The following is a 15577-nucleotide window of genomic DNA, read 5'->3' on the forward strand; positions in this document are numbered from 1 at the left end:
CCCAACTCCAAAGACATGCAGGTTTGTAGGCTAATTGGCTTCTGTAAATTGTCCCTAGTGTCTGGGATAGTATTAGCGTACGGGGTCGGCACGGACGCAGTGGGCCGAAGGGCCTGTTTCTGCACTGTGTCTCTGAAGTCTGGATTAACTCAGCGGGTCAGGCAGCATCTGTGGAGACCAAGGATATGTAAGGTTTCGGGTCGAGTCCCTTCTTCAGACTGATTGTCGGGGGAGAGAAGAAAGAGGTGGGGCAGGACAAAGAGTGGCAGATAATACAGTCGAGAAGGGGTTACTTTTGGCAGGCAGGAGGGTGGAACAAAGGCCAGAGATAAGAACAGGTGCAAGACAGGTTTGAAGAGCTGTGGATTGTGACCTACCCATGTTCTCCAGATATGCTGCCTGATCCACTGGATTACTCCAGCACTCTGGGCGCTTCATTCATTTTGACGCAAGGAACAATGTTCTCATTTCTAGAAATGGAGGCGGGAAACATAGATGGCCGGGCGAGGAAAGGAGAGGACAGGAGAGGGACGTCGGTTCACGGGCCGATACGGTCGAGGGTGACGGAGGAAGGCCATGCAGGAGCCTGGGGCTCGCCTGGATCGGGAGCCGCTCCAGTAGACCGAGCACGCGGGCAGATCGGAGTTTGGAAATGGGCCAAAACAAGGCATGCCCACATGGGCAAATATGTAAAAAGAATGTCACTGTGCACTTGCACACGAGACAAATGAAGCATTCAACCATTAAGGCGGTCAACTTCACAAGTGTATACAGTGATGCAAAGATCATTGAACAATCAATGTCTGTTCGATTTTAAGTTTAGAAAATTGGTTTCACAAACAATCTTGCAATTACCTCTGGATTAGCAAAAGACTACACGCAAAATGTTACTGCAATGAAGGTACAAACCTGATTAAAGCAAGGTCTGCCTGAGAAACAGAGATGGGTGGCTTCAGGAACTCTTCACACAAGTAGTGATCTAAGTGGGATGAGAGGAGAGAACATATTTCAGAAAACTAGCACATGATCAAAAAGGGACCCCCCATGTAAAGGGGTCAAGACAGAATTGAGACATTTAATGACTGATGAATATGGGCTGCGACCTGAAACACCATGTCCTCCACAGATGCTGCCTGAGTTACTCCAGCACTCTGTGCGCTACGCTAGGTTCCAGCATCTACAGCTCCTTGTGTCTGCATTTAATGTAAAGTGTTTTTGATCCAGAAAAGTTACAAGGAGGTAGCTGGTCATAGAGTGAAACAGCACGGAAATAAGCCCCTTGGCCCAACTCATCCCTGATGACAAAGAGGCGTAATCAAAGCTAGTTCCACTTGCTTGACTTCCAAACATTTCCTCTCCATGTCATTGTCTTTTAAATGTCATCATTATATCTGCCTTTACGACAATCACGGGCAGTTGCGGTGGCGCAGCGGTAGAGTTGCTGCCTTACAGCGCCAGGGACGCGGGTTCGATCCTGACTCCGGGTGCTGTCTGTACGGAGTTTGAACGTTCTCCCCGTGACCTGCGTGGGCTTTCTTCGAGATCTTCGGTTTCCTCCCGCACCTCAAAGACGTACAGGTTTGCAGGTTAATCGGCTTGGTATAAATGTAAATTGTCCCTAGTGTGTGTAGGATAGTGTTAATGTGCGGGGACCGCTGGTCGGCGCAGACTCGGTGGGCCGAAGGGCTTGCTTCCGCACCGCAACTCTAAACTAAAATTAAATATTTCAGACAAGTGAAGGTATTTGACCCAGCCATCCCATTCATTAATTTAAGCTATCATTTATCTTAATTATGCAGGTGAAAACTGTCAAGAGGTGCATAGTAGAGCTGCATCACTCCACTGGGTAGATGGGACAAAATGACAAATGACAGGGAGAAACTATCCTGTTACACAAGGGTTCACAGCTACCACAGTCTATACCAACACGTAGGAATCAATGATGTAGGCTGATGAAGCGTCTCGACCCGAAACGTCACCTATTCCTTTTCTCCAGAGATGCTGCCTGACCAGCTCAGTTACTCCAACATTTTGTGTCGATTTACATAGAAACAAAGAACTGCAGGTGCTGGTTTGTACCAAATGATAGACACAAAGTGCTGGAGTAACTCAGCGGGCCAGGCAGCATCTGTGGATAGAAGGAATGGGCGACGTTTCAGGTTGGGACCCTTCTTCAGACTGGTCATGTGTTTCTCCTACACACTTGACACCAGGCTGTGCCAACCACTTCCTGGTCCAGAACAGCCGCTCACAACCTGAAAATACTTGTAAGATGGACATAAAATGCTGTAGTAACTCAGCGGGACAGGCAGCATCTCCGGAGAGAAGGAATGGGCGACGTTTCGGAACCAGACCCTTCTGCGGACTGAATCAGGGAAGTGGGAGATACAGAGATAAGGAAGTGTAAGGTGTGAAAATGTGACAAAGGGGATGGAGATCAAGTAAAATGTAGAATAAATCATTGTTTGCTAGGAGAGGTTAACAACAAAGCAAACAGAGATAAAATGTAAACGAGAACAGTCAGACGAGTCGGAGATCTAGCAAGGGGGAGGGATGGAGAGAGAGGGAAGGCAAAGGTTACGAAGTTAGAGAAGTCAATATTCATACCGCTGGGGTGTAAGCTACCCAAGCGAAATATGAGGTGCTATTCCACCAATTTCCATTGGGCTTCACTTTGACAATGGAGGAGGCCCAGGACATAAAGGTCAGTGTGGGAATGGGAGGGGGGGTTAAAGTGTTTAGCAACCGGGAGATCAGGTAGGTTTAGGTGGACTGTGTTCAGCAAAACTGACATAGCTGGAAAGCTGCTTATTTTAAGACTGCTTTTTTTTTCATTGATTGCCGTCGTCAATGAATCTGTCAAGTTTAGGAATGGGCTGAGAGGGTCCTGGTGATTCTTGCAATGGTCAGGGATGCATTAAGATCAGCACAAGATGCAATTCCCTCATAACGTTATTGAGCTTAGCTACCTGGGCGGCACAGTGGCGCAACGGTTCCATCCTGACAACGGGTGCTGTCTGACACATTCTCCCCGTGACCGCGTGGGATCTCTCTTGGTGCTCCGGCTTCCTCCCGCACTCTAAAGATGTACAGAATTGTAGGCTGATTGGCTTCGGTAAAATTGCAAATTGTCCCTAGTGTGTAAACTGATCTTAATGCATCTGTGACCATTGCAAGAATCACCTGGACCCACTCAGCCCATGCCTAGTGTGTAGGGTTTAAGAAGGAACTGCAGATGCTGGAAAATCGAAGGTACACAAAAATGCTGGAGAAACTCAGCGGGTGCAGCAGCACCTATGGAGCGAAGGAAATAGGCAACGTTTCGTCGGGCCGAAACGTTGCCTATTTCCTTCGCTCCATAGATGCTGCTGCACCCGCTGAGTTTCTCCAGCATTTTTGTGTACCTACTGTGTAGGGCATTGCTGGTGTACGGGGTGATCGCTGGACATGGACTTGGTGGGTCGAAGGGCCTGTTTCCCTGCTGTATCTCCAAAGGTTAAAGTAAAGCCTAAAGTTTGAATTCTACTGTGCACGTCAATCAATTGTTATTTAAGCCAATGGACCTTATTTCCTTTGTTGCTGTTAATTCGTGCTGAAGATCAATTAGTTAAGATTGCGGGCGGGAGGACCAGAAATAGGAGATTGCTTATTTTAATATGTAGACCCATGCCGAACACCAAAAAGGTAGCAGGTGGGAGAAGCATCATGAAGTCAATTCCAGAAGAAATTACACAACGTATCCAGGGGCAGGAAGAGTCATAGAACAAAATCACTGAAACAGTAACTCGTGGAAATCAAAATATAAGTAAGGTTATGTTACTCACCCATTCTAACTTCAGAGCCAAAGTGGACAAGAGCTGCAGGAAATAAGTTTGCCTGAAGCAAAAAGAACAAAGAATAGTGATGTATCTCCACAGATGGCTGTCATTATGTCTTCACTCTCAAGTTAACGCAAACCCAACAACCCAAAGCGCCGGCAATGAAGCAACAGAAATGAATACTAAACAGATTTTCTCTCTCCCTTTACCGAAACCTGCCAGGACACTTGCAGATCTGTGCTCTTGTAGCTCGCAGATGCTGGGGCTGCCATCTACATTAAGCCCGGATGAAACACGGACAAATATAGTAATGCAAAGAAAAAGAAAATAAATCAAGTTTTATCAAGTTTGGCAAAGAGAGCTTGCACCTAGATGGAACCGTCAGCACATTCTAAAATGCTTTGCAAACACGAAAACAGTTCTTCATGCAATTTCACACCGCAGATGAGTAAAAAAGTTTTGCATCTTTGATGACACTAGTTGGTATGGGGAAGTCCAGGACAAGGGGTCACAGCTTAAGGATAAGGGGGAAATCCTTTAAGACCGAGATGAGACAAACATATTTCACACAGAGCGTGGTGAATCTCTGGAACTCTCTGCCACAGAGGGTAGTTGAGGCCAGTTCATTGGCTATATTTAAGAGGGAGTTAGATGTGGCCTTTGTGGCTAAAGGGATCAGGGGGTATGGAGAGAAGGCAGGTACGGGATACTGAGTTGGATGATCAGCCATGATCATATTGAATGGCGGTGCAGGCTCGAAGGGCCGAATGGCCTACTCCTACACCTATTTTCTATGTATCTATGTATGTGATCAGAATCTCAGCTCTTTATTAAAAGTTTTATCACTTGCTGGGCAGACAACCGCTTTATTGATTTCTCTAACGTCAAGTAACCCTTTCATTCCCCTCTCTCTCCGTCCCTCCCCCACCCTAGTCACCGTACCAGTTTCACTGTCACCCTGTTGAGTTTCACTGTCTGTATAACTCATTATCACCTAGCCCCACAGCCAACAATGGACCATTGTGGGCTCCACCTGTCCATTATCATTGTTACTTTTTGCATATATTTCATTCACTTGTTCTATGTACCGTCTATATCTCTCGTTGCCCTTTCCCCTAACTCTCAGCCGGAAGAAGGGCCTTGACCCGAAACGTCGCCTATTTCTTTTCTCCAGAGATGCTGCCTGACCCGCTGAGTCACTCCAGCTTTTTGTGTCTACAAACAGTTTCTAGAACCTCCTTCTTATCTGGAAGTTAACACCTTCAACAATGCGGCCAGGATTATGAGCAAGAATCCTTTTCTTAAGATGGACACAAAAATTGCTGGAGTTAAGGGCCTGTCCCACTTACGCAATCTTTTCGGCGACTGCCGGCACCCGTCAAAGGTCGCCGAAAGTTTTCAACATGTTGAAAATTCAGTGGCGACCAGAAAGATGCTATGACTCTTTGGGTGACTAGGAGACATCTCACGACCATACAGGTGACCTCTGGCGACATGTCGCGGGTGTCGCCAGGGGGCATTTCGCCAGTGGTCGCCTGTATGGTCGTAAGAGGTCTCCAAAGAGTCGTAGCGTCGTTCTGGTGGCCGAAAAGGTCGCGTAAGTGTGACAGGCCCTTAACACAGCAGGGTCAGGCAGCATCTCTGGAGAAAAAGAATGGGTGATGTTTCCGCTGAGTTACTCCAACACTTTCCGTCTTTTTTCTTGTAAACCAACATCTGCAGTTCCTGTTTTATACAGCTGAATAATTACACATTATGACTGCTGAGAAGTTGTTGGCAAAGTGTGCTGAGTAAAGTAGATGTGGTTCAGTACACATCACATGTAGTGTGGAAGCATTGCTCATTCAAACCAATCCATCAGCCGCCGATTCTCTCTGCAGCGATGTCTACGACGTCTATTCCGGGTGTGGGTAGGGCCGATACCTGGAGTTCAGGGAGAGCAAGATCTATCTACATTTCTTTATGGATGATATATCCCAGGGACACGAGGCAGAGCTGATCAAAGACCGTGTTAACTGCGCACATCTGGTCCACTGACCTTATCCACAGCATCCATACACATGGATAGAGTGCACTGGTTTGCATTTATTTTCTTGTGAATTCGAATGCAATGCCCCTACTCCCGGAATATTTATCTGCACGTCGTTCTGCTCGAAACGTTGCTGATTGATTTATTTGAACAAAGAAAAGGGGGCAGGCGGGGGGGGGGGGGGGGGGACTTAGAATAAACTTTGGGACGAATGATCCCAGCGAAAGGCTGTGGGGAGAACGTCTGAAGAGGGGGTCTCGACCCAAAACGCCACCTGTTCCTCTTCTCCAGAGATGCTGTCTGACCCGCTGAGTCACTCCAGCTCTTTGTGCCTAGCTTCGGGGAGAATTACCTAGTGAATAGTCAAAAGGCAGTCGGGGCCCCTGCCAGCTGTACCTCAGAGTGAGAGACAGGGGTCGCTCTCTGCTTTGCAGCTCCGAGCTGCGCATTCTTTGGGTTTAAAAAAAAACCCGCTGTGAATCTTTCATGGGATAGGTTACATCAGGCTGATGATAATCTTATGGGGGAGCATTCCACAGCATCCTTTGCCTTTGAATCACATACAAAGTAATCGACCGCGTCAAGCAAGTGTCAGCGACTTCCCCTTTCTTCCACACAACAAATCATTTCACTTCCTCGTGTTTAGGTTGTTATATGTCCCTTACATCCACTGTGTGAATCTTTGGAATGCAGGAATTAATTACTGGATGGAGTCGGGGGGGTGGGGTGGGGGGTGAGGGTGACAGTGGCAGAGATCGCTAATAGTAAGGCTGTCTCTCTGTTTCTCCATGAGCCAAGTGGCGATTAGCAATAAATTAAATTATATCTTAATATTCCAGTTTTGATCAACTTTTATCATACGTGGGTCTGGCACGCTTCCAAGTGGCCCCGTTCTGCAGCTTAAATTATACCAATTAAACTTGATCTGAAATCAGAAGGCTTAGGCAGCGCTGGAATTATTTTTGAATGCTAAATGCCCTGAGATAAGTGCAACAAACGACAGGTAGCAATCAAGATCTCTACGGCTTACTCTCTCATTAAAGGGCATTTCCTGTCAATTAGTTCCCACGCAGTTATTTTCTGCCCATTTGGCAAGGGGAAGGCAGTGCAGCGTGAGGCTGTAAAAACTCCATAATTCTGGCACATCAGCTCCTGTCATAAGCAGAAACCAGTGCATTGTTTGCAGTCGGCAGCCAGGCACAACTTGGCACTCCGCCTGTCACACACTGAATCTTCCCATTCTCAAGGACATGTATTTAGTTTTGAGTCCACCTCTTGGTTCTTGCAACGTTTGGTTTGAAAATAAAGCGCTGCACAAAAAAGTCTACTTTGCAAGGTGTCTTCCACTCCCACCAGGGTCTTACACGGCAAAATAAAACCCAGGGGCCACAGTTTAAGAATAAGGAGTAAGCCATTTGGAACGGGGACGAGGAAACACTTTTTCTCACAGAGAGTGGTGAATCTGTGGAATTCTCTGCCTCAGAGGGCAGTGAAGGCACGTTCTCTGGATGCTTTCAAGAGAGAGCTAGATAGGGCTCTTAAAAATAGCAGAGTCAGGGGATATGGGGAAAAGGCAGGAACGGGGTACTGATTGGGGATGATCAGCCATGATCACATTGAATGGCGGTGCTGGCTCGAAGGGCCGAATGGCCTACTCCTGCATCTATTGTATATTGACATTTGTCAAACAACTACATCTTTGTTCGAAATATTAACCGGGGAGGAACTGTGGTTTCGTGGAGTGAGGGTGGTATTCCAGACTGGGGTGTCAGGCATAAAGAGCCCAGGGATGGTGACGTTCCCATTTTCCAACTAATACACAAGCTCCCTTCCCCAGAGAACCATGAATGGAGATATTAACCTACGGTGCACAATCCATTGAAATAATCGAGACAGGTAGCACAGAAACAGGCAACACAGAAACAGCCCTTCGACCCAACTTGTCCGTGGCAACCGATACGCCCTGGCGGAGCTACGCGTAGAAAGGAACTGCGCGTGCTGGTATATACCGAAGATAGAGACAAAGTGCTGGAGTAACTCAGCGGGTCAGGCAGCATCTCTGGAGGAAAAGGATGGGTGGTGTTTTGGGTAGGGACCCTTCTTCAGACTGCAGCCTCAGCATTGCAAACATTGATGAATCTGATTGTTTCTACGCTAAGGTGTGGGAAAGCTTCATCCAAAAGATGATTTTTTTTAATGGTTTTCTCTCACAATCACAGTGGACTTTGTATTGAATCCTAGACTTAGCAGGGATATCTGTTTATAAAAAAAATTCTACATAAAGTCAACAGAGAAAATGAAGCCAAGGAGACTTATTTAATTAGAATGCGATGTTCAAGAAGGGAACTGCAGATGCTGGAAAATTGAAGGTAGACAAAAATGCTGGAGAAACTCAGCGGGTGCGGCAGCATCTATGGAGCGAAGAAAATAGGCAACGTTTCGGGCCAAAACCCTTCTTCAGACTGATGCAGGGTGGGGGGGGGGCTGTTTGAGGGCGGCACGGTGGCGCAGCGGTAGAGTAAATGCAGCGCCGGAGACCCGGGTTCGATCCCGACTACGGGTGCTGTCTGTACGGAGTTTGTACGTTCTCCCCGTGACCGGCGTGGCTTTTCTCCGAGATCTTCGGTTTCCTCCCACACTCCAAAGACGTGCAGGTTTGTAGGTTAATTGGCTTGGTAAATGTAAAAATTGTCCCTGGTGGGTGTAGGGTGGTGTTAATGTGTGTGGATCGCTGGTCGGTGCAGGCCCGGTGGGCCGAAAGGGCCTGTCTCCGCACTGTGTCAATGAACGAAACTAAACGAAACCTCAGAACTAATTCATAGTATTCTTGAAGTTGTGAAGAGGGGGAGGTGGGGGAGAAGTGTGGCGTGTGGAAGAGTTTAAAAGAATCCTTTATTAATGTGCTTAAAACATTCCTAAAGCTCTCACAAACGCAAAGTGGAAATATACATTACATTAAAAATTCAAATGATCAAACACATCCAGATGGTCACCTCTACAATGCCAGGCAACCTGGAGCCTTCCATAAATTACACCAAGAACAAAGCAGAAGAGGGAGCATATTATAGTCGATTCTTTCATCCAAACTCATTGTTGCAATTCGACAGTGTCACACTGCAGGTCACTTTATGCTGCTTAGTAAATAATGAGATAATTTGTCTTACAAGACAAGGTTACAGGATTATGAAAATATAAATCACATTTCCACACGTATGAATTTATAATTCTCCATCATAAGCGATAGAGTTGCTGCCTCACAACACCAGAGAACCAGGTTCGATCCCGACCATGGATGCTGTCTGCACATTCTCCCTATGGCCGTGTGGGTTTTCATCGGATGCTCAGGTTTTCCTCCCACATTTCAGACAGCTTAGCTTAGTTTTAGGGATACAGGGTGGAAACAGGCCCTTTGGCCCACTGAGTCCACGCTGACCAATAATCACCCCTTATACAAGTTCTATCCTACACACACCCAGGGACAATTTTTACAGAAGCCAATTAACCTACAAACTTGCAAGTTTTTGGAGTGTGGGAGGAAACCCGGAGCACCTGGAGAAAACCCACTGCGGTAATAGGGAGAGCGCACAAACTCCACACAGACAGCAGCCGTGGTCAGGATGGAACCCGGGTCTCTGACACTGTAAGGCAGCATCTCTACCCCTGTGCCCGCCCTTTTATTTTATCTTTTTAATTTTACATTTCTAACATCTGCAATTTCTTTGATTTTTACTTTTGACTGTGTTTTCCTTAATAGATGTCTCAGCTATCTTCAAAACTGCTCCCCTTTGTGGAGATGCATCAGCACACTCTTACTCCCACGCATCTCACTTGACCATTCCATTATTAAACATAGAAACATAGACAATAGGTGCAGGAGTAGGCCATTCGGCCCTTCGAGCCTGCACCGCCATTCAATATGATCATGGCTGATCATCCACCTCAGTATCCTGTACCTGCCTTCTCTCCATACCCCCTGATCCCTTTAGCCACAAGGGCCACATCTAACTCCCTCTTAAATATAGCCAATGAACTGGCCTCAACTACCTTCAGTGACAGAGAATTCCAGAGATTCACCACTCTCTGTGTGAAAAATGTTTTTCTCATCTCGGTCCTAAAAGATTTCCCCCTTATCCTTAAACTGTGACCCCTTGTCCTGGACTTCCCCAACATAGGGAACAATCTTCCTGCATCTAGCCTGTCCAACCCCTTAAGAATTTTGTAAGTTTCTATAAGATCCCCCCTCAGTCTTCTAAATTCTAGCGAGTACAAACCGAGTCTATCCTGTCTTTCTTCATATGAAAGTCCTGACATCCCAGGAATCAGTCTGGTGAACCTTCTCTGTACTCCCTCTATGGCAAGAATGTATTTTCTCAGATTAGGAGACCAAATTGTACTTTAACTTTTGTTTTGCACAACTCGATATTGCACTACAATCTTGCGCCACTCTGCTGATCACGTGTATTTGACAATACATTAGCCGAGATTACTGACGCGGCTGCAGATGCTGATTTATACCAAAGTTAGACATAAAATGCTGGAGCAATTGAGTGGGCCAGGCAGCATCTCTGGATAGCAGGAGTGGGTGACGTTTCGGGTCGGAGCAGTAGCTGAAGAAGGGTTCCGACCCGAAACGTCACCTATTGCTTTCCTCCAAACATGCTGCCTGGCCCGCTCCGTTACTCTAGCATTTTATGTCTAACTTCGGTATAAATCAGCATCTGCAGTTCCTTCCTACACAGTTCCAGCACTTTGTGTCTATCTTACTGACAGAACTACTTTGTACTGACGAGAATGTACAAATGATTCAGGTACATCCAATGAATAAACACTCGGAGAATCTCTCATCCAAAAGATAAAACACCGGAAGATTTCAGGACGCCACAATAAGCAGATAGAGCGTTAGTTTGTTTAACTATTTGTCCAAAGGGCAGCACATCCTTGCATGAAGCAGCAGGGCTGAGGTTTCTCATGTGGAGAGCTCACTAAAACCCACACACCCAAAAGACACTTGACAGAGATCGGGTATCAGCCAGTAAGCAGGCAGCCAAGGGGCTTCTAATGTTGACAGGATGTAACTGTACAAATTGAGAACAGTTTCAAACAGTAAATACATGTCATCTGAAGGTGAGGGCACACACTGAAGGGTCTCGACCCGAAACATCATCTATTCCTTCGCTCCATAGATGCTGCCTCACCCGCTGAGTTTCTCCAGCATTTTTGTCTCCCTTCGATTTTTCCAGCATCTGCAGTTCCTTCTTAAACTATATTATTAGTGAGTAACTTGTTGAAGTTGGATAAGTTTTGTATCTGAAATATAGTGGAGAGTCAAAATACTCTGCTGGTTTAAATCTGGAAACATACCAGGGCGTCACAGTGCCAGAGACCCGGGTTCGATCCTGTCTACGGGCGCTGTCTGTACGGAATTTGTGCATTCTCCCGGTGACCTGCGTAGGTTTTCCTCCGGGTGCTCCGGTTTCCTCCCACGCTCCAAAGACGTGCAGGTTTGTAGACTAATTGGCTTTGGTAAAGATTGTAAATTGTCCCTCGTGTGTAGGATTGTGCTAGTGTACGTGGATTTCCGGCCAGCACGGACTCGGTGGGATGAAGGGCCTGTTTCCACCCTCTATCTCCAAACCAGGTGGACTTGTAACTCAGTACAAAGTTGCTTTTTTTTTTTGTTGTTGCACACTCCTGGAAAACATTTCTGACTTTTGGATGACAGATTAGTAATGGTGCCAAGGGTGACGGGGAGAAAGCAGGAAAATGGGGTTGAGAGGGAAAGATAGATAATCTGTGATTGAATGGTGGAGTAGACTCAATGGGCTGAATGGCCTAATTCTGCTGCTATCGCTTATGAACCAGCCGCTAACTAAATTACCTTTCTGTACGATAAAACAGTTCCATCTGGGGCTCCCTGAAACTTTTTCCCATTGAGGCTTACCCTGTGTTTGTAAGCTGTTAATATAGAACTTAAAAGCCTCAACATTTTGCTATTTTTAACTGGAATATTAATTCCAGATAATTATTGGGTAGAATTAGAAGTAAAATATCGAAAATGATACTGCTGGAGAAAATTAGTAATTTGATTTTATTTTGGTTCATTAATGTTATTGTGCTTTCTGAAGAGGTTAAGCCTGTGCATTAAAAATGCTACTGTCCAGAGTTGATTGTAATTTATTTAATCGACCCAATTCCCAAATATCAAGTAAATCCTCTCGAGTAGGTCGTGCTCCAAATGTGGTGAAAGATTCCTTTCTTTCTTCTCCATTTGATGCTTATGGACTTGGGCTGTTTGTAATTAAAACCACTTGCCTGCACTATCTGCTCTTTGCATGGCTGAAAGATCAAACAAAGAAATTATCGCTAGACACCAGCTTTAAACAAAAACATGGAATGATAAAGGCTATCTCCAGCCTGAATGGGACCCATTGAATGTATTTTAAATGAGTACAACAAATGTAATGGCACCCTTCCACTGAGCAACCTTCTCTACCAAATAACTCAGTCAGGATCGCAAGTTTAAAAAAAATATATATAAATAACTGTAGGGTAAAGTCAAACCCTTGATGTTCTCACCCGCACCTAAAGTATGTGCTTTTCATTGACGCTGTACGCAGTGGACATCTTTCGCAGTTCGCAAGCCATGCATATGTTTCCCATCAAACAGCATCTGCACAGGAATGCCTTTCCAACATTTCGAAAGCTAAGCAGAGAAGACACTCCATTCTAGTTTTCCGATTAGGAACTGCTGCCTCTAATTGTACAAAGTAGTCAAGCATCATTTGATGCTTAAATGACCAGTCAGAAAAGCAAGTGCAAGGAGCTGAAAACTGGAATCGATCTTGTATGAGTTAATATCTTTGTTCTTTCGCAACGACCATCCATCTCACTTTTGATGAACTTAGTATAAAGTAGTCTTGCATTCGGGATACGGTGGCACAGCGGTAGAGTTGCTGCCGCACAGCGCCAGACCCGGGTTCGATCCTGACTACGGGTACTGTCTGTGCGGCGTTTGGACGTTCTCCCTGCGACCTGTGTGAATTTTCAGCAGGCACTCTGGCTTCCTCCCACACTCCAAAGGCGTGCAGGTTTGTAGATTAATTGGCTTGGTAAAATTGTAAATTGTCCCTAGTGTGCAAGATAGTGCTGGTGTATGGCGATCGCTGGTCGCCGTGGACTCGGTGGGCCAAAGGGCCTGTTTCCTCGAAACTAAACTAAAGGATATGGGTAAGAAAGAACTGCAGATGCGGGAAAAATCGAAGGTAGACAAAAAAGCTGGAGAAACTCAGCAGGTTTTCATATGGGTGACATGATGGATATGGGTAACATTTTCTCTGCTTTTGTAAATACAAGACTCCATCTCCTGTCAGCAGTTTATTAACCCGGACTCCAAAAGAAACAGGAGACTGTGACCCGAAAACCTAACAAACACAACAGCTTCAAGACTTGACAGGACAGAGTGTAATGTCAAAATCTGCCGATAACACACAGGGCTCAAGAATATCTTCAACAATGCGAGGATAGTGACAGACTACTGTGGTAATGGATGAAATGAGTTGGCACATTTTCAGCTGAAACTCAACTCTATGAACGAAAGGACTTTGTATATGAATGCACAGGAAATGCAATTATAACTTAAACGTTGCACTTTTATGCAAATCTCTGAAGATAGCTAAGTAAGATGAGACGGCTAGCTTCCACACAGAAGTATGAAAGTAGCACAAAAACGTTACAAAACACCAGCCAGGTCTCTGAGGTAATTGTTTAACACTGAGCATCGCACCCAAGGACAGGCGTCAAAGTCTTAACGAAGGAAACGAGTTTACTGCAATATTACCAGGGATGAGGGACTTCATTTACGAGAAGAGATCAGAAAAGCTGGTGTGTGGGAAGGAACTGCAGATGCTGGTTTACACCAAAGATAGACACATAAACGTTGGAGTAACTCAGCGGGTCAGGCAGCATCTCTGGAGAAAAGGAACAGGTGACGTTTCGGGTCAGACTGAAGAAGGGTCTCGACCCGAAATGTCACTTATTCATTCCTTCTCTCCAGAGATGCTGCCTGTCCTGCTGAGTTACTCCAGCTTTTTGTGTCTATCTTCGGTTTAAACCAGCATCTGCAGTTCCTTCCTGCAAATGTATGAATAGTATGCCAGAGTATTTAGGAACAGGGAGAAATCATTAAAGTTGACATAGCTTTTATCTGACTAAGTGGTCAAGAATGGGAGTGATTATGAGAATGAACATCACTATAGATGCCTGAAGCACCAGATTTTAGGCATTTAGCATTCTAGCCAGAGACCGGAAATGTGAAATATTGGTGTTTTACAAAATCACCCAATGCAGCCAGACAGTTTCACAACACCCTTTCTTTTTTTTAAAAGCTTTACCTATTAAATCAAATATGACAAAAGAGATTTAATGGGGCTTGAAATCAATTAAACTAGTCTATTTGAAAGCTTTAGCTTAGTTTACAGAGAGGTGGCACAGCGGTAGAGTTGCTGCCTCTCCACGTCGGAGACCCGGGTTCCATCCCGACTGCGGGTGCTGTCTGTACGGAGTCTGTACGTTCGCCCCGTGACTGCGTGGGTTTTCTCTGAGATCTTCGGTTTCCTCCTACGAGTCCAAGTTCAAATTTATTTGTCATATGCACCATAAGGTGGGGTGCAATGTCATTTACACACTCCAAAGACATGCAGATTTGTAAGTTAATTGGCTTGGTATAAAATGTAAATTGTCCCTAGTGTGCGCAGGATAGTGTTGGGATCGCTGGTCGTTATGGACTCGGTGGGCCGAAGGACCTGTTTCCGCACTGCATTTCTAATCTAGTTCAGAGATACAGTATGAAAACAGGCCCTTCGGCCCACCGGGTCCAGGCTGACCACAATCACCCATACACTAGTTCTATCCTACACACACGCACACTAGGGACAATTGACACAAGCCACTAACAGAAGTCATTTAACCTAAACACCTGAACCAACCTGTAAGTCTTTGGAATATGGGAAGAAACCAGATCACCTGTAGAAAATCCACGCGGTCATAGGGAGAACGCAAAAACTCCGTACAGACAGCGCCTGTAGTCAGGATCAAAGCAGGGTCTCTGGTGCGGCAGCAACTCTACCACAGCGCCACTGTGCCACTCTGAATGTTTTATTTTTGAGTATATACTCATTTAATTACACATAAAAATCATAAGGCAGAATAATACCATCTCATGATACAGTCCTACCTAACCAAGATTTCTCAGTTTGACCTGGAATACAAGTCAAAACAATTTCACAAATTACCAAACAGGCAAATATGGCAAATGCTTCAGTTGAGGTGGAGTTTAAAGAGCCAGCAGATCATCTGAAAGCTTCAGAAATTGTGTTATAGCGGATTCTGTACGTTAAAAGTATCATGTTTAAGAAAGAACTGCAGATGCTGGAAAAATCGAAGGTAGACAAAAATGCTGGAGAAATTCAGCGGGTGAGGCAGCATCTGTGGAGCGAAGGAATAGGTGACGTTTCGGGTCGAAACGTCACCTATTCCTTCGCTCCATAGATGCTGCCTCACCCGCTGAGTTTCTCCAGTATTTTTGTCTACCTTAAAAGTATCATCACATCTTTGAGCAAGCTCAGAAGATGTGCCAATGACATTGATTGAGAGGTGATCAGTATCAATAACAATGATCGACTCCCGATCAATAAAATTGATTTTACCTCAATCAATGTCATTGACACAGATC

General features: G+C 45.4%; 1 protein-coding gene across 3 annotated transcripts in view; it reads right to left on the reverse strand.

The window, feature by feature from the left end:
• aspscr1 (ASPSCR1 tether for SLC2A4, UBX domain containing) overlaps window positions 1–15577 on the reverse strand; it is a 155138-nt gene that overhangs the window by 13775 nt on the left and 125786 nt on the right. For all 3 annotated transcript variants that reach the window (XM_033044217.1, XM_033044216.1, XM_033044215.1), the window contains 2 exons: window positions 3825–3876; window positions 910–979 (listed from right to left, as the gene is read on the reverse strand). In XM_033044217.1, the coding sequence (XP_032900108.1) occupies window positions 910–979; window positions 3825–3876 (122 nt within the window). The remainder of the gene's footprint in view (window positions 1–909; window positions 980–3824; window positions 3877–15577) is intronic.

Source organism: Amblyraja radiata, chromosome 26 (assembly GCF_010909765.2).
Source record: "Amblyraja radiata isolate CabotCenter1 chromosome 26, sAmbRad1.1.pri, whole genome shotgun sequence".
NCBI classification, from domain to species: Eukaryota; Metazoa; Chordata; class Chondrichthyes; order Rajiformes; family Rajidae; genus Amblyraja; species Amblyraja radiata.